The sequence below is a fragment of the Aquarana catesbeiana genome, linkage group LG07 (assembly GCF_042186555.1).
Source record: "Aquarana catesbeiana isolate 2022-GZ linkage group LG07, ASM4218655v1, whole genome shotgun sequence".
Lineage (NCBI taxonomy): Eukaryota > Metazoa > Chordata > Amphibia > Anura > Ranidae > Aquarana > Aquarana catesbeiana.
The window spans coordinates 140,408,496-140,432,751 of NC_133330.1; the positions used below are offsets into that span (position 1 = coordinate 140,408,496).

The 24,256-nt window shown below is 43.8% G+C and overlaps 1 protein-coding gene across 1 annotated transcript in view; it reads left to right on the forward strand.

Moving 5' to 3' along the window:
• GUCY2C (guanylate cyclase 2C) overlaps window positions 1–24,256 on the forward strand; it is a 1,918,134-nt gene that overhangs the window by 1,109,682 nt on the left and 784,196 nt on the right. The window contains exon 15 of the mRNA XM_073591935.1: window positions 1,091–1,195. Coding sequence (XP_073448036.1) covers window positions 1,091–1,195 — 105 coding nt within the window. The remainder of the gene's footprint in view (window positions 1–1,090; window positions 1,196–24,256) is intronic.

The window sequence follows — 24,256 nt, forward strand, 5'->3', positions numbered from 1 at the left end:
CCTCCCAGAACAACCACTCGGGCTCGCAGCACGGCACGATCTCTGTAAAGAGCCGCGGCCGTAGCTCTTTAACCATGTGATCAGCTCTGTTCAATCACAGCCAGTCACATGTAAACACGGAGATGCCGGTAATCGGCACTCCTCGTCTCACACTGACAGAGTGTGAGGAGAGCCGATAAGGGGCATCTCCTCACAGAGGACATCTAGGGATGTAATCAGGGCACTGGTCATCAGTGCCCTGATTATAATTAAGTGCCCACCATTGCCAGCAATGTGTGCCCTCCACTGCCAGAAATCAGTGCCCACCTTTGCCCACAAGTGCCAGAAATCAGTGGCCATTAGTGATGCCAGTCAGTGCTGACTATCAGTGCTGCTCATCAATGCCCATCACTGCTGCCCATCAATGCCACCCATCAGTGCCTATCAGTGCTGCCTATCTGTGCCCACCAGTGCTGCCTATCTGTGCCCACCAGTGCCACCCATCAGTGCCATCTGTCAGTACTTATCAGTGCCACCTATCAGTGCCCATAAGTGTGGCATATTAGTGCCACCTCATCAGTGCCCATCAGTGCAGCCTATCAGTGCCGCCTCATTAGCACCCATAAGTGAAGGAGAAAAATTACTTATTTACTGACAGAATCTAAGAAAAACTTTTTTTTTCTCAAAATTTTCGTTTTTTTTTTTTTTTAGGAAAAATAAAATACCCAGAAGTGATTAAATACCACCAAAAGAAAGCTCAGTTTGTGTGAAGAAAATGATAAAAAATTTCACATGGTTATAGTGTAGCATGACCGCGCAATTGTCATTCAAAGTGTGACAGCGCTGAAAGCTGAAAATGGCCTGGGCAAGAAGGGGGTGTAAGTGCCCTGTATTGAGGCGGTTAAAGTTCATGTGTGTGTGTGTAAAGGCAGGCATCCCAATACTTTTACTTTTTTTAATAAGGCAGTATTGTATTCAAGTTTTGTGTGTAAGCTTGCAAGGTTTATTTTCTTTACCAGCTGTAAATAGTAGTTTTAATGTAATTTTGTAAAATGCTTGCCAGCTGAACAGTTTGAATTAAGCTGAGACTAGACCAACTTTCTTCCTGCAGCTTCTTCAGATAGATTACTACAATCTGACTAAGTTCTATGGCACAGTGAAAATGGATGCAACAATATATGCTGTTATTGAGTACTGTGAAAGAGGTTCACTTCGTGTAAGTATTCCATATAAATTTTTACTACTGTTTTAAATATGGAGTATTTAAGGCCTATTACAATGAATATACCCCAGAACAAGTCTTGTAATTTTTACATTATATGTGTTAAACATAGAAAGAGTAGCAAATTATAGAAATACCACATAAAAGGGGAAGTTAATTCTTGGTTAACAAAATCACATTTGTAAAGGCAGTTAGTCATATTAGCTCTATGACAAATCAGTACTACGGGGTTGATTTACTAAAGGCAAATAGACTGTTCAATTTGCAAGGGAAGTTTTACTTTGCAAGGAAATTTACCCCAGAATTTAGAAAATGAGGTGAAGCTCTGCTGACTTCCATTATCCAATCATGGAAAAATTATATTTTTTTTATTTTTCTTAAATTTCTTTATTTTATTTTTTTTAAATTAGCATGATGCAATGAACAAGATAACAAAGAGCTGGTGCTTTATTTGTTTTATATGGTTAAAAAAAGGATTTAATGTTAATAAAAGTCATTTAATGTGATAAGAAGAGGAGTCTCAAAAGTAATGGTCGATACAAAAACAGAAAATGACTCCTGCGCACAAGTGGTCGACCAAATAGATGAAAGGGATACACAGGCCTTGCTGCCCTCAAGGATGGGGAATCCTAGCAGACAAAGAAATAAAAAGAGAAAAGGGCGCACCAGCCATGTGCATTATCTTTTATAAAACATTTATTAAGTAAAATGATAAAGGAAATTATTCACAAGCAGTAGTGAAGCATGTGCCATAAACCTTGGACATCAACTAGCAACAAGTGGTTTAAAATGATGAACAAAGCCTTCCAAAGGTCTTTCAGAGGAATATATAACACTGCTTGCTTACGCGTTTCGAAGGGCTCTGCTGAGCTCTGATGAAGAAGGGACGAGCCCTTCGAAACGCGTAAGCAAGCAGTGTTATATATTCCTCTGAAAGACCTTTGGAAGGCTTTGTTCATCATTTTAAACCACTTGTTGCTAGTTGATGTCCAAGGTTTATGGCACATGCTTCACTACTGCTTGTGAGTAATTTCCTTTATCATTTTACTTAATAAATGTTTTATAAAAGATAATGCACATGGCTGGTGCGCCCTTTTCTCTTTTTATTTCTTCTTCAAAAGTAATGGTAATGTATGCTGTACAAACTGCTGCATGATGAAACAGAAACAGCAGTCACAGGCAGACAGCTTAAAAAAAATGTTGTGACATGCTATTAAAGCACAATGTTGCAACAAAAAAAAAAAACACACGGTAGGGGAGCTAGGGTCATACATCAAATGCTGGTTCATGAGTAGATCCACAACAGGCAGCTCATTACTCATATGAACGTGTATGAGGAATCCACAAAAAAAAGTCATTCAGGAGCCCCACATGTTGTCTCCAAGGTCACAAGAACACCAGGCATAGCAGTAAAAGATTTTTTTTTTTTTTTTTATCCAAATGATATAGTCAATAGATTGCACATAAAAGATTAAAAAGTATTGCCAGCTTGCCAAATCGGAACAAAACAAATTACATACCCTCATACAGCGGAGTCAGGGGTGTATCCAGACCTAGTCTCATGGTATGGGGAAGTAACCCTGGATGTCACCTCTGTGACTGCTGATGAGCAGAGGGAATTCCGGTGTCTGCCAGGGCTTGGACCGCAGATAACTGTGGACCGTAGATGACCTGGATGTGACGTCACAAGCTGGCAGAAACACTCCAAGGGAAAACTGCTGCAAGGGAAAATCTCTGGACGGTCTGGCAGAAATCAATCACAAGTAGATGGAATGATAAGAAAAGCCAGTTGTCTTGACTGCATGTTTTGGGAACACCCCTTCGTCAGGTTATATGACAGGAACCAGCTTGGGAAGTTATATAGGAGACCGAGGAATTGGATTAACCCTTGACCCACCCACTAAATTTAAACCATTGTGACATGACTCCTAATAAAAAAGCTTAAACAGGCTGTGTAGCTTAAATGCACCTATTACAACTACAAATATGCCTGGCATTTGTGCAAATAAGTAACAATTTTGCATCTGAATAAAAACATGTAATGTTAAAAAATTGTTAAACATTATCACCCAAAAATTGTTAGAAACCAATAATAATACAAATAAATCAACAAAACAAAAACAAAACAGTAACTCACATTATGGTATGCGCTTCAAGGTCTTCATGTAACCCCATGGTGATATTCACATAGCACGATGCTAAGTTAGTGCCCATGGCGGGTATTGGGAGGAATTTTCCATTTAGGACTGTAACTCCTATGTCAAGCATATCGTCATCTATAAAAGATACATAGATGATGTGCTCATCATCTAGGATGGTGACGAAGTAGCGTTCTTGGAGTTTGTTGGGCACTGTAACAGGAATAGTTTTGGGCTTAGTTTCACTTATGTCATTGATTCGAACATACTGATTTTTCTAGATTTAGAACCATGAGAAAGATCTTATCTTCATAAAGAATTTTTGTAAACTCACCAGGGGGGATTCATATCTTCATTATATAAGTTGCCATCACCCCAAGTGGAAGAACAATATATCAAAGGGACAGTTTCACAGACTCGTTAGAGGAAGCCTTTAAAAGTATAGCTGATGATCCACCTCCCTCTTCTGTGAATCCTCCTGTCTCTTATGATACTAAACCAAGGTTTATTACAGCTTTCAATAGTGACTATAAAGCTACTGGCTGTATTATAAAGAAACATTGGCACAGCTTGAAATCTAACCTCAAGCTTGGCCCCCATTTACGTCGGTCCCTCAGGTTACATTTAGAAGGGCACATTGCACCCAGTAAACTCAAGCAAAATAGTAGGTCAAAGAGCACTGATATTAGATCATACTTTGATAACAGAGTTAGCCTTTTTCAATGCAAAAAATGTGGCTTCTTGACATGCCAGTTGGGCAGACATGTTTCAAGGATAAAACTGGAAAAATATATAATATCCAACAATTCATCACATGTTGCAATGTCCTTGTAATTTACTTTGTGGGGTGCATGATACATATTCCATGGAAACACATAGGTGAACGCCGTAGATTTATAACAGAAGGAAAGAACAAACATATTATCCCTCGTCATTTCGCATCCTATCACAACAAGGATCCTAGAGCCCTCAGAGTCTTAGTAATAGAGCATATACCAAAAGAACATATTACAGAAAAAAAAATGCACTGTTGTGCAAAAGAGAGACATTCTGGATGTACAAACTTGGGTCTTTATCCCATAATGGGTTAAATGAAGACCTTGAAATGCATACCATAATGGCAATTACTGTTTTGTTTTTGTTGATTTGTATTATTACTTGTTTCTAATGATTTTTGGATGATACTGTTTAATTACAGTTTTTTTTACATGTTTTTATTCAGATGTAAAATTGTAAATTTTTTGCATAAATGCCAAGCATTTTTGTAATAAGTGCATTCAACCAACACAGCCTCTTTAAGCTTTTTACTAATAGGAGTCATGTCACAATGGGTTAAATTCAGTGGGTGGGTCAAGGGTTGATCCAATTCATCGGTCTCCTATATAACTTCCCAAGTTCGTTCCTGTCACAAGACCTGATGAAGGGGCATGCCCTGAAACATGTAATCAAGACAACTGGCTTTTCTTATCATCCCATCTAATTTTGATTGATTGCTGCTAAACCGTCCAGCAATTTGCCCTTCCAGCGGTTTTACTTTGGAGTGTTTCCGTCAGCCTGTGACGTCACATCCGGGGTCACTACCAGCATCACCTCCGGTCCACGATTGTCTGCAGTTGCTTTGTTACGATTAAGCTGGCAATACTTTTTAACCTTTTATGTGCAATATATTGACTATACCATTTACCATTCAATACTACTTTTGTATTGAGACAGCACTGTATAACAAAACTTGTACATAATGAGCTTTAATAAGTTGGAATTAATGACAGGGATGCAATTGGACATATATCCTAGGCTAATGCACAAAGTCACAAAAATTGTTTAAGGAGTCATGTTGAGCAAACTGAGCAAAATTCAAGTTGAATTTACCGAATTTGTCAAAATATTTGCCAAATTTGAATTATATAAAAAAATGTCATACAGCAGGTTGGAGGGACCTTTTTAATGTGGCTTTAAAGGGGTTGTAAACCCTTGTTTGTTTGTTTTTTTTTTAAATAACAAATATATCATACTTACCTCCACTGTGCAGTCCATTTTGCACAGAGTGGCCCCGATCCTCGTCTTCTGGGGTTCCCCAACTGCGCTCTCAGCTCCTCTTTGCATCGGGAAACCCCCTGGGAGAAGTGCTCTCCCTGGGGGTTACCGTGCAGGCACACTCCCGAGTCCAGCATTTGCGTCCATAGACACAGAATGCCAGACTCGGCTCTGCCCCCCATCGCCTGCATCATTGGATTTGATTGACAGCAGCGGAGGCCAATGGCTGCGCTGCTATCAATCTATCCAATCAAGAGCCGAGACCCTGGCCAGAGAGGGTTTGCGCGTCTCCGGCGTGGGACCGAACAGGCTCGGGTGAGAAAAAAGGGGGGGCTGGGGGGCTGGTCAGTGATAGAAGTTTTTTCACCTTAATGCATAGGATGCATTAAGATAAAAAAAATGAGGGTTTACAACCCCTTTAAGGGCAACATTAGAAACATACAAATCACCATAGTTTCCAGGAACAGCCTCAGCGATAAACGCAATTTAGCAGACCATTTTTCACTGTGGAACTGGGTCATCCAGCATACCTGTGTAAAATGGCCAGGGTTTTTAATGGCTGAAATGTCACACCTTCCTCCTTTTCCTGACCCCTAACAATCCTTCTCTTACTTGGATTCCTCCTGGATATCCCCCCTGAGGAAGCCACGTGACCCTGTGGCATAATGCGTAGGGAAGGGGGCCAATCTGTCATCACGCTGAGGCACACCTTGTGCGCATACTGTCTGATTGTATTATACCCGCACTGTGAGGACTGAATGCTTTTTACAGTTTGGTGCACTTTAAGCACCAGGAAAATGTGAGTGTTTTTATACCTAGTGTTTAATAAACCAGTTGTTTTAAAAGATAAAGCACTTTATGCTTTCTCTCTTTATAATTTGGGTGGATGGAGATTTTTTTTTTTCAAATACATGCAAACACTAGTTTATATGATAATTGCTCAACAGCAGCTTGCATGGATGTGGATTTGCATTGTGGAATAGAACTGTGCTGAGCAATCATATCTATATGCAATAATACACATAGCTTAATATATACCAACATGCTGAATGCCACTCCTTTGGACGGCCCTGACAGTGTGAAATATATATATATCATATAATATGATATATCACTTGTACTCTCTGAATAGATGCTCCTGCGAGGGAAGGTGTTATGTTTCTATTGTGAGATTTGAATTACCGTATTTATCGGCGTATAACATGCACTTTTTTCCCCTTAAAATCAGGGGAAAATCTTGGGTGCGTGTTATACGCCGATCTCTGCTGATTGTGAGCGCAGAGATACACATAGCCGAGTGTACTTGGCTCTGCTCACAGTCACGCCCAGTCCCGCCATTGGACCTGTGTTGTCCATCATAGGACGGGACTGGGCGTGACTGTGAGTGGAGCTGAGAAGAGCCGAGTACACTCGGCTATGTGTACCTCGGCTCCGCCCAGTCCCTGCGATCTCAGCGGCGCTCGATCGGCTCCGCCGAGTCCCTCCGCGGCGCCATATTTAAATCTGTGCAAGGCTGCACTGGGGCAAGGCTGCAAGGCTGCACTGGGGCAAGGCTGCACTGGGGCAAGGCTGCAAGGCTGCACTGGGGCAAGGCTGCACTGACAAGGCTGCAACAGACACTGGGGAAGGCTGCACTAACAAGGCTGCACTGACATGGCTGCACTGGGGCAAGGCTGCACTGGGGCAAGGCTGCAAGGCTGCACTGGGGCAAGGCTGCACTGAGAAGGCTTCAATGACACTGACAAGGCTGCAGTGGACACTGATAAGGCTGCATTGATGGGCATTTAAATGTAAGTTTTTTTCCCTTAAACTTCCCTCCTAAACTTGGGGTACGTGTTATACGCCAGCGCGTGTTATACTCCGATAAATACGGTACTTACACATTTGACCTCCTCTAGACCAGGTTGCTTGTATATACAATCAGGGCTGCACAACTTATGCATTTGTGTGAAATCCAGGACTGTTTTCTTATTGAGTTTTTGTATGAATAACACATATGGCACAATATAAGCTAAATGCTGCACTATTGGAAGGTTTCAGCATTATATAGAGTGTGCCTTGATACACCATCTGCGTCTATTGAATGGATGTCCTGCAAGAATACCCTAATGCGAGATCTAATCTTCTATATATGTGACCTCCTCTGGATTAGGCGCAACACAAATTAAAACCAAGATTGCCTAATATGCATATCTGTGTGAGGGGGGTTATGTGTTATACACCCCTATGGGGATGACTCTCATATCTTCAGGTCACAGCTCACCTCCTCTGGACCACAGTGGATAAAACCACCTTTTGTTTTCAACTTTGCTGTCCGATTCCCTGGTGTTATGAGTTGAAACCAACTGGCAAATTCCACAATAAGTTTGTTCTTGGATGTCATGCGTTTATATATGCTGGACTGACAAATTTCCTCGTGTTTTGGGCAACAGTGCCAACTCAGCAAAGGAATTCCTCCGACTAACACAAGACAAGATATTTGCAGGTAAACAGTCTATTATATACACTGTGATATTGGGGTATTTAGCTCAGTGGTAGATGCGTTTTCACGTAGTGAGTCCACAGCAGTCAGTTATCAGGTTTAAGGGCATGGTAGCCCATTTTTATTAATAGGAACAAAATAAAAGTTTATACACAGGATTTCCCACACAGGGGTTCTTCTCCAGTAAATTCACACAACAGAAAATGCCAAGCCTCCTGGCTCCTAGGCTTACTTTGCCTTGCAGTTCCCGGCTGAACCGGCCTACTCCTGGCCTCAACAGGATTCTCCAGACCCCTGGGTTTGCTTACCGTCCCCCAGACTTCAAGACTTCCTTCAGCCCCCTTGGACTTGCTAGTCATCTCGGCTCTCCCAGCCTCCCAGACCCTTCTCTGGTCTCACAGGCCCTTGTAGCTGTCCCAACCTTCCCAGTCCTTCAGACACGAATTCCCCCCTCACCAGGGATGTAGTCTCACACAGGGCGGACAGCTTTCCAGTCACAGTATCAAGACATGTCTGTCTTGATACAGCAGCAGCAGTAACAAGCTGCACACACGCCACCTTCCTCCACTCTCTACTCTCACCAGCCCCTCGTTATATGGGCTGTGTGCACCTGGGCACACAACCTGCTGGCTATCCATAAGACCTGGACACAGAGTTGGAGATTCCGCCCCACCCAAGACTCTGAGGAATCTCCAAACTACAGAGCCCCATCTGAAGATAGTAAAATCTGGAACAAGCTGCCAGAGCAGATTTCTCCTCTCAAAATAATTGCTCTGTAGCCTTGCAGTCACCTGACATGCAAACTCTCTTTCCTTATCAACCCAATTTTCCCAGAGACAGAGACTCTCACTATTACATATCCCTCCCTTTGTTTCGATCCGGAGGGAGGAACACCAATACCCGTCATTTGGGACACCTCTGTGATGGCTGTCGGCCATGTAGGCCCAACCTTTTTTTCAGGTGCGCTTCCAGGTACGTCCCACCCTGGATCTTAACAGGGTCCTATATTTTCCCATCTTCAGCCTTCTCCCTCTTCTTTTTGGGTCCCTGGGCTTATTCATTTTTCTTGGGGAAACTCTGCTTTCCCTGATCCTTCCTTTCAACTCACTGACATCAGCTTTAACCTTCACTATAGGTCCTAATACCTTTCTCTGGTTATCCACGGCAACCACATCATTATTAACAGCACCAATCATTAGCAGATTACCAATTTTGAGATCCCAACTTTCAATACCATCAGTGCTTTTTTCAGAGTTTGTTAGGACCCGTCCTGAGGAGGGACCACGCACAGGCGAGTGACTATGCTCCACGGAACTATCACCAAGCTCCACCTCACCTGCTGTCCGATACTCCATGGGCAGCTGTCCTAACAAATGACACTGACCCAAGCACAAATTATTCCTTACTGCGATAATGACAACTGGTGTACACATTACATTGCTACATCAACCAATACCTTCAGCACTTTCTCCCACAGTGTCTCCGGGTACCTTAACCTGTACGCCAGTGACAGAAAGCATCTCCACTACTGCCGCGCCCATTTTGGGCCCTTCCTTTTCATGAGGTTTAGCAGGTGAGACAGTATCTGCGCCCTCTACTGACCACTGCTCAGCCGCATCTCGGACCGCACCAACAAAGATGTTTTCAAACACTGCACCAGGCAGAGAGACCTCTGATATCTCCAACAGTTCCCCTGAGCGACTTCCATACCAATCAACAACTGGAAGTACCCTCACCGGGAATCAGGAATTCCTGTGCCAAACGGTTAATAAACATTGGTCCCACCATTTGCACTCTTGGGCAAGGTTTTCTAGCACTGCCTGTACCACCTGGCTCCACCCATTGGTACTACGCAGCACCACCTGGTCCGACCGTGATGGAGACACCCAAGTGTACAGTGAGCATGTTTTTGCCAACTCCAGCATTTCAAGTAAAGTTTCCGTTATTTCTATACATTCCATGTCTAAATTTGTGACCTCTTTAGGGACCTTTCCCTCCTCCGAGACATGGAGGGGCTCATCCACTGTAGTCTGAGAGGTTGAGACCTTGAAGAGACCTCCACCTCCTTGGAGGTACCCATCATCACTGCCTCTTGCTCCCCTGGAGCACTGTCAGCCACATGTCTCCTCTTCCCCTCCAACTCAACAATGAGCCTCTGCAGGTCAACAATAGTCACATTTTCACCTTGACACTTGCTATTATTTAGTTGCTGGGCTGTGGTCAACCCATCTGCCATGCCTGGGCCCAGAACCGTTCCTTCAGTCTGGAGGGCATCAGCCTTTGCAGGGGCTGGCGTGCCCTTGAGCACCGGCCATTCTGTGATCCCTCCATTGGGCATAGCAGGTGTTCTGTCCACACCTTTGTTACACATCATTGCTTCATAATTCCTTGTCACTTGGCCTAGTGCCGCAAGTGCTTCCTTGCACCAGTCATCCCAGTCCCTTGTGGTTCCATCACCGGTGCTCGACAGTGCTGCATCAGCTGCTCTAGAAGGCCCCACAGGAACCTGGGATTCACTAGCCAAAACAGCACACTTGTCACTTCTATCTACCTCACTTGGTGACAATATTTTTTTACTCACATCAACCTAAGAGATTGCATCCTCAACCAAGGCAAGGTGCAATACCCTATTTTGACCACCTTGCTCTGGTGGCGCTACAGACACCTCCAGCTTTGCACTCTCAGCTTTTGCAGGCTGAATTAACCCCTTGCCAACACTTGGGTTACACTTAGGGTTGTGGGGCTGTGCCCACACACTCTCACTGTGTGAACTAGTCCCTCCTTGTTCCACCAGCCTAGCACCAGAGCCATTCTGGACAGCCTCTGACTCCAACACATGGAGACCCCATGAGACTTCCATGGACATTCTTGTGCCTCTGCCTGTCATGTGAGATCTTCTACTCTCATCATTGGTAGTAAACACATTACCAACCTCACGCTCAGATATGACATTACAAGAAATACATGTTTCAATGTCATTACAATCAACATCACTTTTACCAATAGTAACACTTTTGTCAGCACAATCATTAGCATTCTCATTGCATATAGACACAACTGCCATTTTTGTGGGTTGTCTATGAGCCACTATAACCTCTGAGCGACTCTTCACAGCGCCCGCTCTCTGTAAAGGGGCACCCTTACCTATTTGGGCAGCTCCACAGTTGACCTGGGAAACTCTCTGCTCCATCACTGCAAGCTCCTTGGAAGTTTCCCTGGGCAACCCTGCAGCACCTGTAACTAGGGAACATGGCACCAGCACTGTTTTGGTCACCCTCTAGCTCAATTTTCCCAGCCATCTGCTGGATTATAGCAGGCACGTGCAGAGTCCCCATGTCCTTTCCAGTCTTTAGCCCTGCAGCTAGTTGGGCTTTACGCTGCGTCTCCCCACTGCTCTGAGCAGCACACTGCAGCAAGTCTATGTCCATTTGTACTGCGGATCTCCCCACTGGACATACTCCCACTTCACTGGGTTCAGTACCATAAACTGAAACAGTCTTACCAGTTCTTGCAGCTGGTGTCATAGCCTTCACTTGAATGCGCTGTCTCACAGGTGTGGTTTCTCCACAGGCTGACTCCCCCATGTGGTCGTGGAGCAACACTGCAGCCTTTATAGACCCACTGACGCCCCCTGCAGGTAACACAAGACCCTTGTTGCTAGGGGTAACCGCAGACTTGCACTCCAAAGCTGGTTGGCTATACCTCATGCAGGATGGAGACTTTTGTGCCCTCCTTTCTGGGCTGACCACTTTCTCTAAGCAGCCACAACACAAAACTTTGCATTTCTCAGACTCCCGGATACTTTGGCCTCCCGGCGACACCTCTCCAATCCTGGAGCATTGCTGGTGGACCATGATACGCTGGACGGCCCATTTTTATTAATAGGAACAAATTAAAAGTTTATACACAGGATTTATAAACAAATATATACCGCGCTGTCTATAAAAGAAATAAAAAAAAACTAAAGCAGCCAGCACAGCAGTGGATAAAGTTGCAAAAATGACAAATTGGGTGAAATGTGCAGCACTTATGTGATCATATAAACCATAACAAATAATATGAGTACAAAAAACGTGAATAATAAATGATGTGCTCAAAAATACTCCCAAGCAGTCCTCTATTATGACATGTGATGTCTATAAACAAAGGAACTTGGAGGTGTGATGTCCAAAAAAGAAAAAAGTCAGTGACAAGCTTCAATCATGTGTGATGATAATCCTCAATCGCATGTGGATATAATATAGTGACAGTCTTTAACTTCAATTATGTATGATGTAATAACAGTTGATAGTAGATCCACCACCAAAGACACCAGAAGCTGCTTACCAGAGGGATTGAACTCAAATAGGTGTACACCTAGTGAGTCAATCAAGCTTTGTGGTATAATATACCAAGGGGATCAGATGCTCTATCCAGATATGACCTCCAAGAAAAGCTGCCAGAACAGGTTTCTCCTCTCAAAATAATTGCTCTGTAGCCTTGCAGTCACCTGACATGCAAACTCTGTTTCCTTATTAATCCCATTTTCTGTGAGACAGGGACTCACACTATTACAACACTTACAAAATTAAGTACTGCTAGCAACTGTAAGGATAAACACAGTTAACTGATTATACTGACAAACTTCTAAAGAGGGAAACTTTAACCAACCTATTAACTGTTACCCTAATGAGAGGTCAAACTTAATGGTATGGTATGGGGCCCTTATATCAGTAATGACAGCAATGTCCTCGTTGCAGATCTGATGGTCTTCACTGGCAGTAGGAGCTCATTAACTTTATCTAATAAGGTGTAGTACAAGCAATGAGGTTTCTTGAAATGATGAAAACTAAAGGTGTCTATGCATAGTGTTCAGAGTAGGTTCAGTAAGTATTCCTAAGGTAGAGATGTCTGTGCAAAGTGTCCCAGTGAAACCGTGAGAAAGGATTTGTAAAAGTTGGGCGATTGCCCTCTCACCACTGACCAGGCCGATTCGATGCCTTCCGGACAGTAGCTCATGTAGCAACACACGTACATTGGATCCGCCGTATCGATCTCCCTTTGTGAAGCTCAGGACACAGGTTGGCAGGCAACTGAAGTGGTGCTGAATGGATGTCAGATGAACAGCAAACAGAGCTAGGCCCCTCTCATCTGGGTTGGAATGTGGTATACCACGTGGTAGGCCACGACCCCTCTCTCCATGCACGGAGGTCCGTCTCACGTCAGGCCCAGAAGGAAGATCTCTGCATGGGCTTTTGCTTCTTTTGTAGCTACTCCCAGCAATCTCCCTGATGGTAGCAAAGATCCCTGGGATATGTAGTCCAGGTACATAGTCATGCAAAGCAATTATCAGTCTGAGGATCTACTCATCCCACAATCCCTTTCATTTTGCTCACAAATATGATGTCAGTTGATAACACTGGGCACATGTGATGCATTGAAGTACCGGAGGATCACTGTACTTTGCGGTTGTTGTATATTGCTACATCCTCCCCCCACTTGAAAGGTCCCTAAAGACAGAACACAACCCGTGGAATTACTTTACTGTATCACGAAAACTGAATAACTAACCATCTGACAGACTAGAAGTTGCAACAGCTAATAACTGACCCAGCGAAGCATCTTCAAACGGCAAATTATATACATCATCAGGAGAAGTCATATTCATTTTGTGACAGGCCAATAACAAGTTAGTGGCCCACCCAGTAGTGTCAGGAGGTGGATCAAGGTCATCCTTTACTAAAGGTTTGGCAAAGGAGGCAAGTGCTTGATTGGAACTTTGAGCAGTAGGTGTAAGTTCATCAGAATTTTCTCCAAGTGTATATCACATGTCAGTCTTTTTGGAGGGCATATCCTCTGTCTCAACCTGGAGTGGATGTTTTCCAGTGGCTCTGGTCCCTATTCTGTTTCCAAAAAACTACATCCAGCTTCAGGTTCTACTTCAGGCTCTATTCTTGGTTCAGGGACTGTCTCTCTCCATGCGATGTTAGTAGGAGTGAGAACATGTCCTTTTAAGGTCTTCTTCCTCAGTATCAGGGACAGTGGAATCATCTTCTGAAGGAGAAACCCACAACTAATCAAGAGTTAATTTCTCATTGTCACTTTCCGCTTCAGGGAGTGCGGGTGGGCAAGTAGGCCTCAGCGTCGGGGACTGATAAGTCTCTAAGCAAGGGGTTGAGGGTACTTGAACAGCCTCTGATACAGCAAATGGTTTTGATGCCAAGTCTTGAAAGGACCGGTCTTCCCTTCAGGCCAGATCTGGTACACAGGGAGCCAAGGTAGTCATTTACAAACAAAAGAAAAGAAAAACAGCGCCTCTAAGTGCAGTATTGGTAAACCATTTCATGATAAGTCAAAAGTGAAGCTACTAACAAAGGGAGCATAAACACAACCATGATAGTAATCATTCAGCAAAATCCAACAGTGGTTTTCTCCTAAACACCCGTGTCTCTGAAGTGCAGCTGACAGCTCGTGCGGGTGGATTCCAGCATTCACAGCCTATGGGAACAGCATGGAACACAGGGCCATCTTTGTTGTGGTATATGTGTGTCATTAGAGAAGTGGCAGTTCAACCAAACCTCAGTCACATACCTAGGGCATGTGGTGTCCGCCGAAGGGAAAGCAACTGACCCTCAGAAACTGGAAGCTGTCACTTCCTGGCCTCGCCCAAATACCGTCACTGAGTTGAGGTCGTTCTTGGGTTTCTGCTCCTACTGTAGAAGATTTGTGAAGAACTTCTCGCAGATTGCCCGGCCGTTAAACGAGCTGTTACAGAAGCAAATGGAGAGGGAACAGCATATATATATATATATATATATATATATATATATATATATATATATATATATATATATATATATTCGTGTATAACCACTTCAGCCCCGCAAGGATTTACCCCCTTCCTGACCAGAGCACTTTTTCAAATTTGGCACTGCGTCGCTTTAACTGCTAATTGCGCGGTCATGCAATGCTGTACCCAAACGAAATTTGCGTCCTTTTCTTCCCACAAATAGAGCTTTCTTTTGATGGTATTTGATCACCTCTGCCGTTTTTATTTTTTGCGCTATACACGGAAAAAGACCGAAAATTTTGAAAAAAAATGATATTTTCTACTTTTTGTTCTAAAAAAAATCCAATAAACTCAATTTTAGTCATACATTTAGGCCAAAATGTATTTGGCCACATGTCTTTGGTAAAAAAATGTCAATAAGTGTATATTTATTGGTTTGCGCAAAAGTTATAGCGCCTACAAACTAGGGTACATTTTCTGGAATTTACACAGCCTTTAATTTATGACTGCCTATGTCGTTTCTTGAGGTGTTAAAATGGCAGGGCAGTACAAAACCCCCCCAAATGACCCCATTTTGGAAAGTAGACACCCCAAGGAAATTGCTGAGAGGCATGTTGAGCCCATTGAATATTCATTTTTTTTGTCCCAAGTGATTGAATAATGACAAAAAAAAAAAAAAAATTACAAAAAGTTGTCACTAAATGATATATTGCTCACACAGGCCATGGGCATATGTGGAATTGCACCCCAAAATACATTTAGCTGCTTCTCCTGAGTATGGGGATACCACATGTGTGGGACTTTTTGGGAGCCTAGCCGCATACGGGGCCCCGAAAACCAATCACTGCCTTCAGGATTTCTAAGGGCGTACATTTTTGATTTTACTCCTCACTACCTATCACAGTTTTGAAGGCCATAAAATGCCCAGATGGCACAACCCCCCCCCAAATGACCCCATTTTGGAAAGTAGACACCCCAAGCTATTTGCTGAGAGGCATGTTGAGTCCATGGAATATTTTATATTTTGACACAAGTTGCGGGAAAGTGACAATTTATTTATTTATTTTTTTTTTGCACAAAGTTGTCACTAAATGATATATTGCTCACACAGGTCATGGGCATATGTGGAATTGCACCCCAAAATACATTCTGCTGCTTCTCTTGAGTACGGGGATACCACATGTGTGGGACTTTTTAGGAGCCTAGCCGCGTACGGGACCCCGAAAACCAATCACCGCCTTCAGGATTTCTAAGGGTGTACATTTTTGATTTCACTCTTCACTGCCTATCACAGTTTCGGAGGTCATGGAATGCCCAGGTGGCACAAACCCCCCCCAAATGACCCCATTTTGGAAAGTAGACACCCCAAGCTATTTGCTGAGAGGCATGGTGAGTATTTTGCAGCTCTCATTTGTTTTTGAAAATGAAGAAAGACGAAAAAAAAAATTTTTTTTTTCTTTTTTTAATTTTCAAAACTTTGTGACAAAAAGTGAGGTCTGCAAAATACTCACTATACCGCTCAGCAAATAGCTTTGGGTGTCTACTTTCCAAAATGGGGTCATTTGGGGGGGTTTTGTGCCACCTGGGCATTCCATGGCCTCCGAGACTGTGATAGGCAGTGAAGAGTGAAATCAAAAATTTACGCCCTTAGAAAGCCTGAAGGCGGTGCTTGGTTTTCGGGGTCCCATACGCGGCTAGGCTCCCAAAAAGTCTCACACATGTGGTATCCCCGTACTCAGGAGAAGCAACAGAATGTATTTTGGGGTGTAATTTCACATATTCCCATGGCATGTTTGAGCAATATATCATTTAGTGACAACTTTGTGCAAAAAAAAAAAAAAAAAAAATTTGTCTCTTTCCCGCAACTTGTGTCACAATATAAAATATTCCATGGACTCGACATGCCTCTCAGCAAATAGCTTGGGGTGTCTACTTTCCAAAATGGGGTCATTTGGGGGGGGGTTGAACTGTCCTGGCATTTTATGCACAACATTTAGAAGCTTATGTCACACATCACCCACTCTTCTAACCACTTGAAGACAAAGCCCTTTCTGACACTTTTTGATTACATGAAAAAATTATTTTTTTTTGCAAGAAAATTACTTTGAACCCCCACACATTATATATTTTTTTTAAAGCAAATGCCCTACAGATTAAAATGGTGGGTGTTTCATTTTTTTTTTTCACACAGTATTTGCGCAGCGATTTTTCAAACGCATTTTTTGGGGAAAAAACACACTTTTTTACATTTTAATGCACTAAAACACACTATATTGCCCAAATGTTTGATGAAATAAAAAAGATGATCTTAGGCCGAGTACATGGATACCAAACATGACATGCTTTACAATTGTGCACAAACGTGCAGTGGCAACAAAATAAATACATTTTTAAAAGCCTTTAAAAGCCTTTACAGGTTACCACTTTAGATTTACAGAGGAGGTCTACTGCTAAAATTACTGCCCTCGATCTGACCGTCGCGGTGATACCTCACATGCAGGGTGCAATTGCTGTTTACATTTGACGCCAGACTGACGCTTGCGTTCGCCTTAGCGCGAGAGCAGGGGGGACAGGGGTGCTTTTTTTTTTTCTTTATTATTTTTTTGCTTTTTTATCTTATTTTAAAACTGTTCCTTTCATTTTTTTTTTTTTTTTTTTAATCATTTTTATTGTTATCTCAGGGAATGTAAATATCCCCTATGATAGCAATAGGTAGTGACAGGTACTCTTTTTTGAAAAAATTGGGGTCTATTAGACCCTAGATTCCTCCTCTGCCCTCAAAGCATCTGACCACACCAAGATCGGTGTGATAAAATGCTTCCCCAATTTCCCAATGGCGCTATTTACATCCGGCGAAATCTAAGTCATAAAATGCTCGTAGCTTCCGGTTTCTTAGGCCATAGAGATGTTTGGAGCCACTCTGGTCTCTGATCAGCTCTATGGTCAGCTGGCTGAATCACCGGCTGCATTCTCAGGTTCCCTGTTGAGACAGGAGAGCCAGAGAAAAACACGGAAGACGGTGGGGGGGGGCATTCTCTCCCACTGCTTGTAAAAGCAGTCTAGAGGCTAATTAGCGCTAGGATTGCTTTTACATGAAAGCCGACCGCTGGCTGAAAAGAATGATACCAAGATGATACCTAAACCTGCAAGCATCATTCTGGTATAACCACTCAAAGTCGTGAATGGTGTACCTGAAGACAAAAAAATGGTTAACAATAAAGCACAGTAAACGGTAAAGTATAAAAAATTGCATACCTGAAAAACAAACATGATAAAACATAATAACAATAAAACATTGCAGAATAGAATACAGTAAAAAAGAGCAGAATAATAGAGAGAATAGAGAGAGAGAGAACAATAAAACGACAACTATTATTTTTTATTTTATATTTTTGTTTGTGTTTTTTTTTTTTTTTACACTTTTTTTGTAACTGTAACTTTTATAACGGTAACCGGTTCCAGGTTCGGGTCTCTCAAAATGCGATGGCATCTTGGGAGACCCTGTGAAAGTGTGTCCTAGTCTGTGCAATGCTGTACCCTACGCTAATACTCAACTAGTGAATGGTAGCGTTCAAAACATTCACCAATGCAAAGACCAGGATTGACAAGAGGGACAATAATAGCGGGTGTCACGCCTATATCCGCGTTTGCTGCAGACATGACATCTTTTTTGGGGGGGTTCGTTGGGTAGGGGTACTCGGGAGGACATAAAAATGCCTCTCATGCAGCCGACTGCATTTGGTTGGGGATGTGAATGGGGGAAGTACGGGCGCTGCAGAAGTGGTGGGTTCCCAATTAGGATTGGCGAATGCAGCAGGAAGGGCATTATGGGCACGACGGGCCTGTGTTTGTCTTTTTGGTGGCAGCGGGACACTATTTGTGCTTGCCACCTCACCAGCTTGAACTGCACTTATGGGACTCGCCACGTCACCAAGTGTTACTGCAGTGCTGGTTTGACTACGACCGGGGTGTACTAGGCCGCTGGCGCTTGCCAGTTCACCAAAACGCTACCAAAAAAACTGTTAGCGATCGCAGGGATCAGGCCTGACTCTGCGAACGCTGCAGTTATGCGTTTAGTGTTTTGTAAGTGACAGTGATCGATCGATACTGCACTTGGGTGGGCTGGGCCGGCCGGAGGGGCAAAATGCAGGTGCTAGCAGGTATCTGGGCTGATCCCACTAACACTGCGTTTTTGGGAACCCTAAACTGCTGGGGACGCCAGTATAGATCTGATCGGATCAGATCAGATATTGATCAGTTCAGATACTATACCACTAAGGGAGGTGTACGGTGCGTGCGTGGGTGTTAGCGGTACTGGCGCTAACCTGACGCTGCCTGGGGGGACGCATATCACCGCCGGGCGATCAGGGGGCTAAACCTTTATTCGGTAATAAACGGCGGGTGCCCTGACACTATAAAAAATAAACGAACTAACCAGCGTCACCCGTAACGGTTATACGGTGATCAGTGGTGAAAGGGTTAACTAGGGGGCAATCAAGGGGTTAAAACATTTATTAGATAGTATATGGGGGTCCCTGTCGCTATAAAACGCTGACGGCGAACCTAAATATTTACGTCCCTAACTAGCGTCACCAGCGACACTAATACAGCGATCAGAAAAATGATCGCTTAGCGACACTGGTGACAGGGGGTGATCAAGGGGTTAAAACTTTATTAAGGGGGGTTAGGGGGGTATCCTAGACCTAAAGGGGGCCTAACACTCACTGCCCTAACACTGTAACTGTCACAAACTGACACCAATACAGTAATCAGAAAAAAAAAAAAAACCTGCTTGGTGTCAGTTTGTGACAGGGGGGGGGGTGATTGGGGGGCGATCGGGGGGGGGATCGGGGTGTTTTGTGTGCCTGGCATGTTCTACTGTGTGTGTGTGTGTTGGTGCACTCACATTACAGTCTTCTCTCCTCGGCCCGGAACGGAAAATACCGAGCCGAGGAGAGATGACATAATTTCCTCTGCCTCTGTGTACAATACAGAGGCAGGGAAATGATTCCATTGGCTGGGAGCGATCGCGAGGGGGGGGCCACGAATGGATGGCCTCCCCCTCACCACCGATCGCCGGGGGAGATTTGCCGACCGCCGCAGGCACCGGGGGGGGTGGTGCCGCGGGCAGGCAAGGACGTACCTGTAAGTCCTTTTGCCTGCCCGTGCCGCTCTGTCGACGTACATCGTCGTGCGGCGGTCGGCAACTGGATAATATATATGTGTGTGTGTGTGTGTGTGTGTGTGTGTGTGTGTGTGTGTGTGTATATATATATATATATATATATATATATATATATATATATATATATATATATATATATATATATATATATATATGGGGACAAGGGCCTCATCACCACAACCCTTGCCTGGTGGTTGTGGGGGTCTGCGGGTGGGGGGCTTATCAGAATCTGGAAGCCCCCTTTAACAGGGGAGCCCCCAGATCCCGCCCCCCATGTGAATAAGTATGGGGTACATTGTACCCCTACCCATTCACCAAAAAAGTGTCAAAAAAATAAAAATGACAGCAGACAGTTTTTGACAATTCCTTTTATTAAACAGCTGCGATATAGAAGCGGAGTTTCTCCGTTTATTTTTTCCTGAGGAATGTTGGCGCCGTGATTGAAGATGGATATATATATATATATATGTATGTGTATGTATGTGTATGTATATGTATATGTATGTGTATGTATGTGTATGTATATGTAGTATATATACACTCTGCATTTAGCATAGACTAGATATTCAGTGTATACTCTATATTCAGTCAATGCAGGCAGTCAATGCAGGCAGTTAGTTTATATAACACAGTGTATTGAAGTGGTAAAGGGGAACCCTGCACCAATTTTTTTTTTTAAATGACGTGGGGGTCCCCCCCGAAAATTCATACCAGGCACTTCAGGTCTGGTATGGATTTTAAGGGGAACCCCGTACCAAAATATAAAATGGCTTGGGCTTCCCCCAAAAATCCATACCAGACCCTTATCCAAGCATGCAACCTGGCAGGCCGCAGGAAAGGGGGGGGACTACAAAGTGCCCTCCTCCTGTACTGTACCAGGCCACATGCCCTCAACATGGGGAGGGTGCTTTGGGGACCACCAAAGCACCTTGCCCCCATATTGATGGGGACAAGGGCCTCATCACCACAACCCTTGCCTGGTGGTTGTGGGGGTCTGCGGGTGGGGGGCTTATCAGAATCTGGAAGCCCCCTTTAACAGGGGAGCCCCCAGATCCCGCCCCCCATGTGAATAAGTATGGGGTACATTGTACCCCTACCCATTCACCAAAAAAGTGTCAAAAAAATAAAAATGACAGCAGACAGTTTTTGACAATTCCTTTTATTAAACAGCTGCGATATAGAAGCGGAATTTCTCCGTTTATTTTTTCCTGAGGAATGTTGGCGCCGTGATTGAAGATGGATTTACATCACGGGACACTTTTCTTTTTTTTTTTTTTTTTTTTTAAGGAAGGAATTGCCAAAAACTGCTGTCGTTTTTTACTTTTTTTTACACTTTTTTAATGAATGGGTAGGGCTACAATGTAACTCATACTTATTCACAAGGGGGGGTTGGATCTGGGGGCCCCCTTGTTAAAGGGGGCTTCCAGATTCCAATAAGCCCCCCGCCCGAAGACCCCCACAACCCCCGGGCAAGGGTTGTGGGGATGAGGCCCTTGTCCCCATCAACATGGGAACAAGATGCTTTGGGGAGAGACCCCAAAGCACCCTCCACATGTTGAGGGCATGTGGCCTGGTATGGTTCAGGAGGGGGGGCGCTCTCTCACCCCCTTTTCCTGCAGCCTGCCAGGTTGCATGCTCGGATAAGGGTCTGGTATGGATTTTGTGGGGACGCCATTTTTTTTTTTACATTTTGACGTGAAGTTCCCCTTAATATCCCTACCAGACATGAAGGGCCCGGTATGGATTTTTGGGGGGCCCCCATGCCATTTTTATTTTTTATTTTGGCGTGGAGTTCCCTTTAATATCCATACCAGGCCCAAAGGGGGGAACCCACGCTGTTTTTTTCAATGTTTTTTTTTATGTATATTGCCGGGATCCGGCAATACATTACAGCTGCGAGCAATTTTAAATGATATTTTTTCCTTTTAGGCTGCTTTCACACTGGGGCGGGCATTGACAGTATAATGTCGCTAGTATTAGCGGCGCTTTACCGTAATTTTAGCGGCGTTATTCATCCGTTAGCGGGGCGCTTTTAACCCACGCTACCAGCCTAATAAAGGGTTAAATGCGCCCGTGTAGCGCCGCTGTCGAAGCGTTTTGCAGGAGCTTTGGCAGCAGTGCCCATTCATTTCAATGGGAAGGAGCAGTGTTTACACCCCCAAAGATGCTGCATGCAGGACTTTTTTAAGGCTGGGTTCACACATGTGCGGTGCGAATTCCGTTGTAGCTGCGGATCAGTGAGCAGGGAGAGGTGTAGTGAGGAGAAGGAGAGATTTCGTGTTCAGAACGGAATGCATCTTCGAATCAGATGCATTCCCATAGAAGATAATGTGCTTGTAATTCGCACCGCAATGCCCAGAAAACGCACACGTTTTCTGGGCAATGCGCAGTGCGAATGCAACGCACATATGTGAACCAGATGCATTCAAATGAATGTATTTTAAAATGTCCTGCGAATTGAATGCAGTGTAAGCCGCATCTAATTCACATAGGTGTGAACGGGGCCTTAATGTCCTGTCAGAGCATCGCCCCAGTGTGAAAGCACTCGGGCTTTCACACTGGGACTGCAGGGGAGGTGTTTTTCAAGCACTTTACTGGGGCTATTTTTAGCCCAAATGCGCCTGAAAAATGCCCCAGTGTGAAAGGGGTCTTAGAAATGTAATTTTGCTGTGGTACTGCTATAAACATGGGGAAAGTCTGCTACTTTACAGGCAGACTAAGAGGACCCCCCAGGCACAATATTTAACCACTTCAGCCCCGGAAGGTTTTACCCCCTTCCTGACCAGAGCACTTTTTACAATTCGGCACTGCGTCGCTTTAACTGCTAATTGCGCGGTCATGCAATGCTGTACCCAAACGAAATTTGCATCCTTTTCTTCCCACAAATAGAGCTTTCTTTTGATGGTATTTGATCACCTCTGCCGTTTTTATTTTTTGCGCTATACACGGAAAAAGACCGAAAATTTTGAAAAAAAATGATATTTTCTACTTTTTGTTCTAAAAAAAATCCAATAAACTCAATTTTAGTCATACATTTAGGCCAAAATGTATTCGGCCACATGTCTTTGGTAGAAAAAATGTCAATAAGTGTATATTTATTGGTTTGCGCAAAAGTTATAGCGCCTACAAACTAGGGTACATTTTCTGGAATTTACACAGCCTTTAATTTATGACTACCTATGTCGTTTCTTGAGGTGCTAAAATGGCAGGGCAGTACAAAACCCCCACAAATGACCCCATTTTGGAAAGTAGACACCCCAAGGAATTTGCTGAGAGGCATGTTGAGCCCATTGAATATTCATTTTTTTTGTCCCAAGTGATTGAATAATGACAAAAAAAAAAAAAAAAAATTACAAAAAGTTGTCACTAAATGATATATTGCTCACACAGGCCATGGGCATATGTGGAATTGCACCCCAAAATACATTTAGCTGCTTCTCCTGAGTATGGGGATACCACATGTGTGGGACTTTTTGGGAGCCTAGCCGCGTACGGGGCCCCCGAAAACCAATCACTGCCTTCAGGATTTCTAAGGGCGTACATTTTTGATTTTACTCCTCACTACCTATCACAGTTTTGAAGGCCATAAAATGCCCAGATGGCATAAATCCCCCCCAAATGACCCCATTTTGGAAAGTAGACACCCCAAGCTATTTGCTTTGAGGCATGTTGAGTCCATGGAATGTTTTATATTTTGACACAAGTTGCGGGAAAGTGACAAATTTTTTTTTTTTTGCACAAAGTTGTCACTAAATGATATATTGCTCACACAGGCCATGGGCATATGTGGAATTGCACCCCAAAATACATTTAGCTGCTTCTCCTGAGTACGGGGATACCACATGTGTGGGACTTTTTGGGAGCCTAGCCGCGTACGGGGCCCCGAAAACCAATCAGTGCCTTCAGGATTTCTAAGGGCGTACATTTTTGATTTTACTCCTCACTACCTATCACAGTTTCGGAGGCCATGGAATGCCCAGGTGGCACAAACCCCCCCCAAATGACCCCATTTTGGAAAGTAGACACCCCAAGCTATTTGCTGAGAGGCATGGTGAGTATTTTGCAGCTCTCATTTGTTTTTGAAAATAAAGAAAGACGAGAAAAAAAAATTTTTTTTTTCTTTTTTCAATTTTCAAAACTTTGTGACAAAAAGTGAGGTCTGCAAAATACTCACTATACCTCTCATCAAATAGCTTGGGGTGTCTACTTTCCAAAATGGGGTCATTTGGGGGGGTTTTTTGCCACCTGGGCATTCCATGGCCTCCGAGACTGTGATAGGCAGTGAAGAGTGAAATCAAAAATTTACGGCCTTAGAAAGCCTGAAGGCGGTGCTTGGTTTTCGGGGTCCCGTACGCGGCTAGGCTCCCAAAAAGTCTCACACATGTGGTATCCCCGTACTCAGGAGAAGCAACAGAATGTATTTTGGGGTGTAATTTCACATATTCCC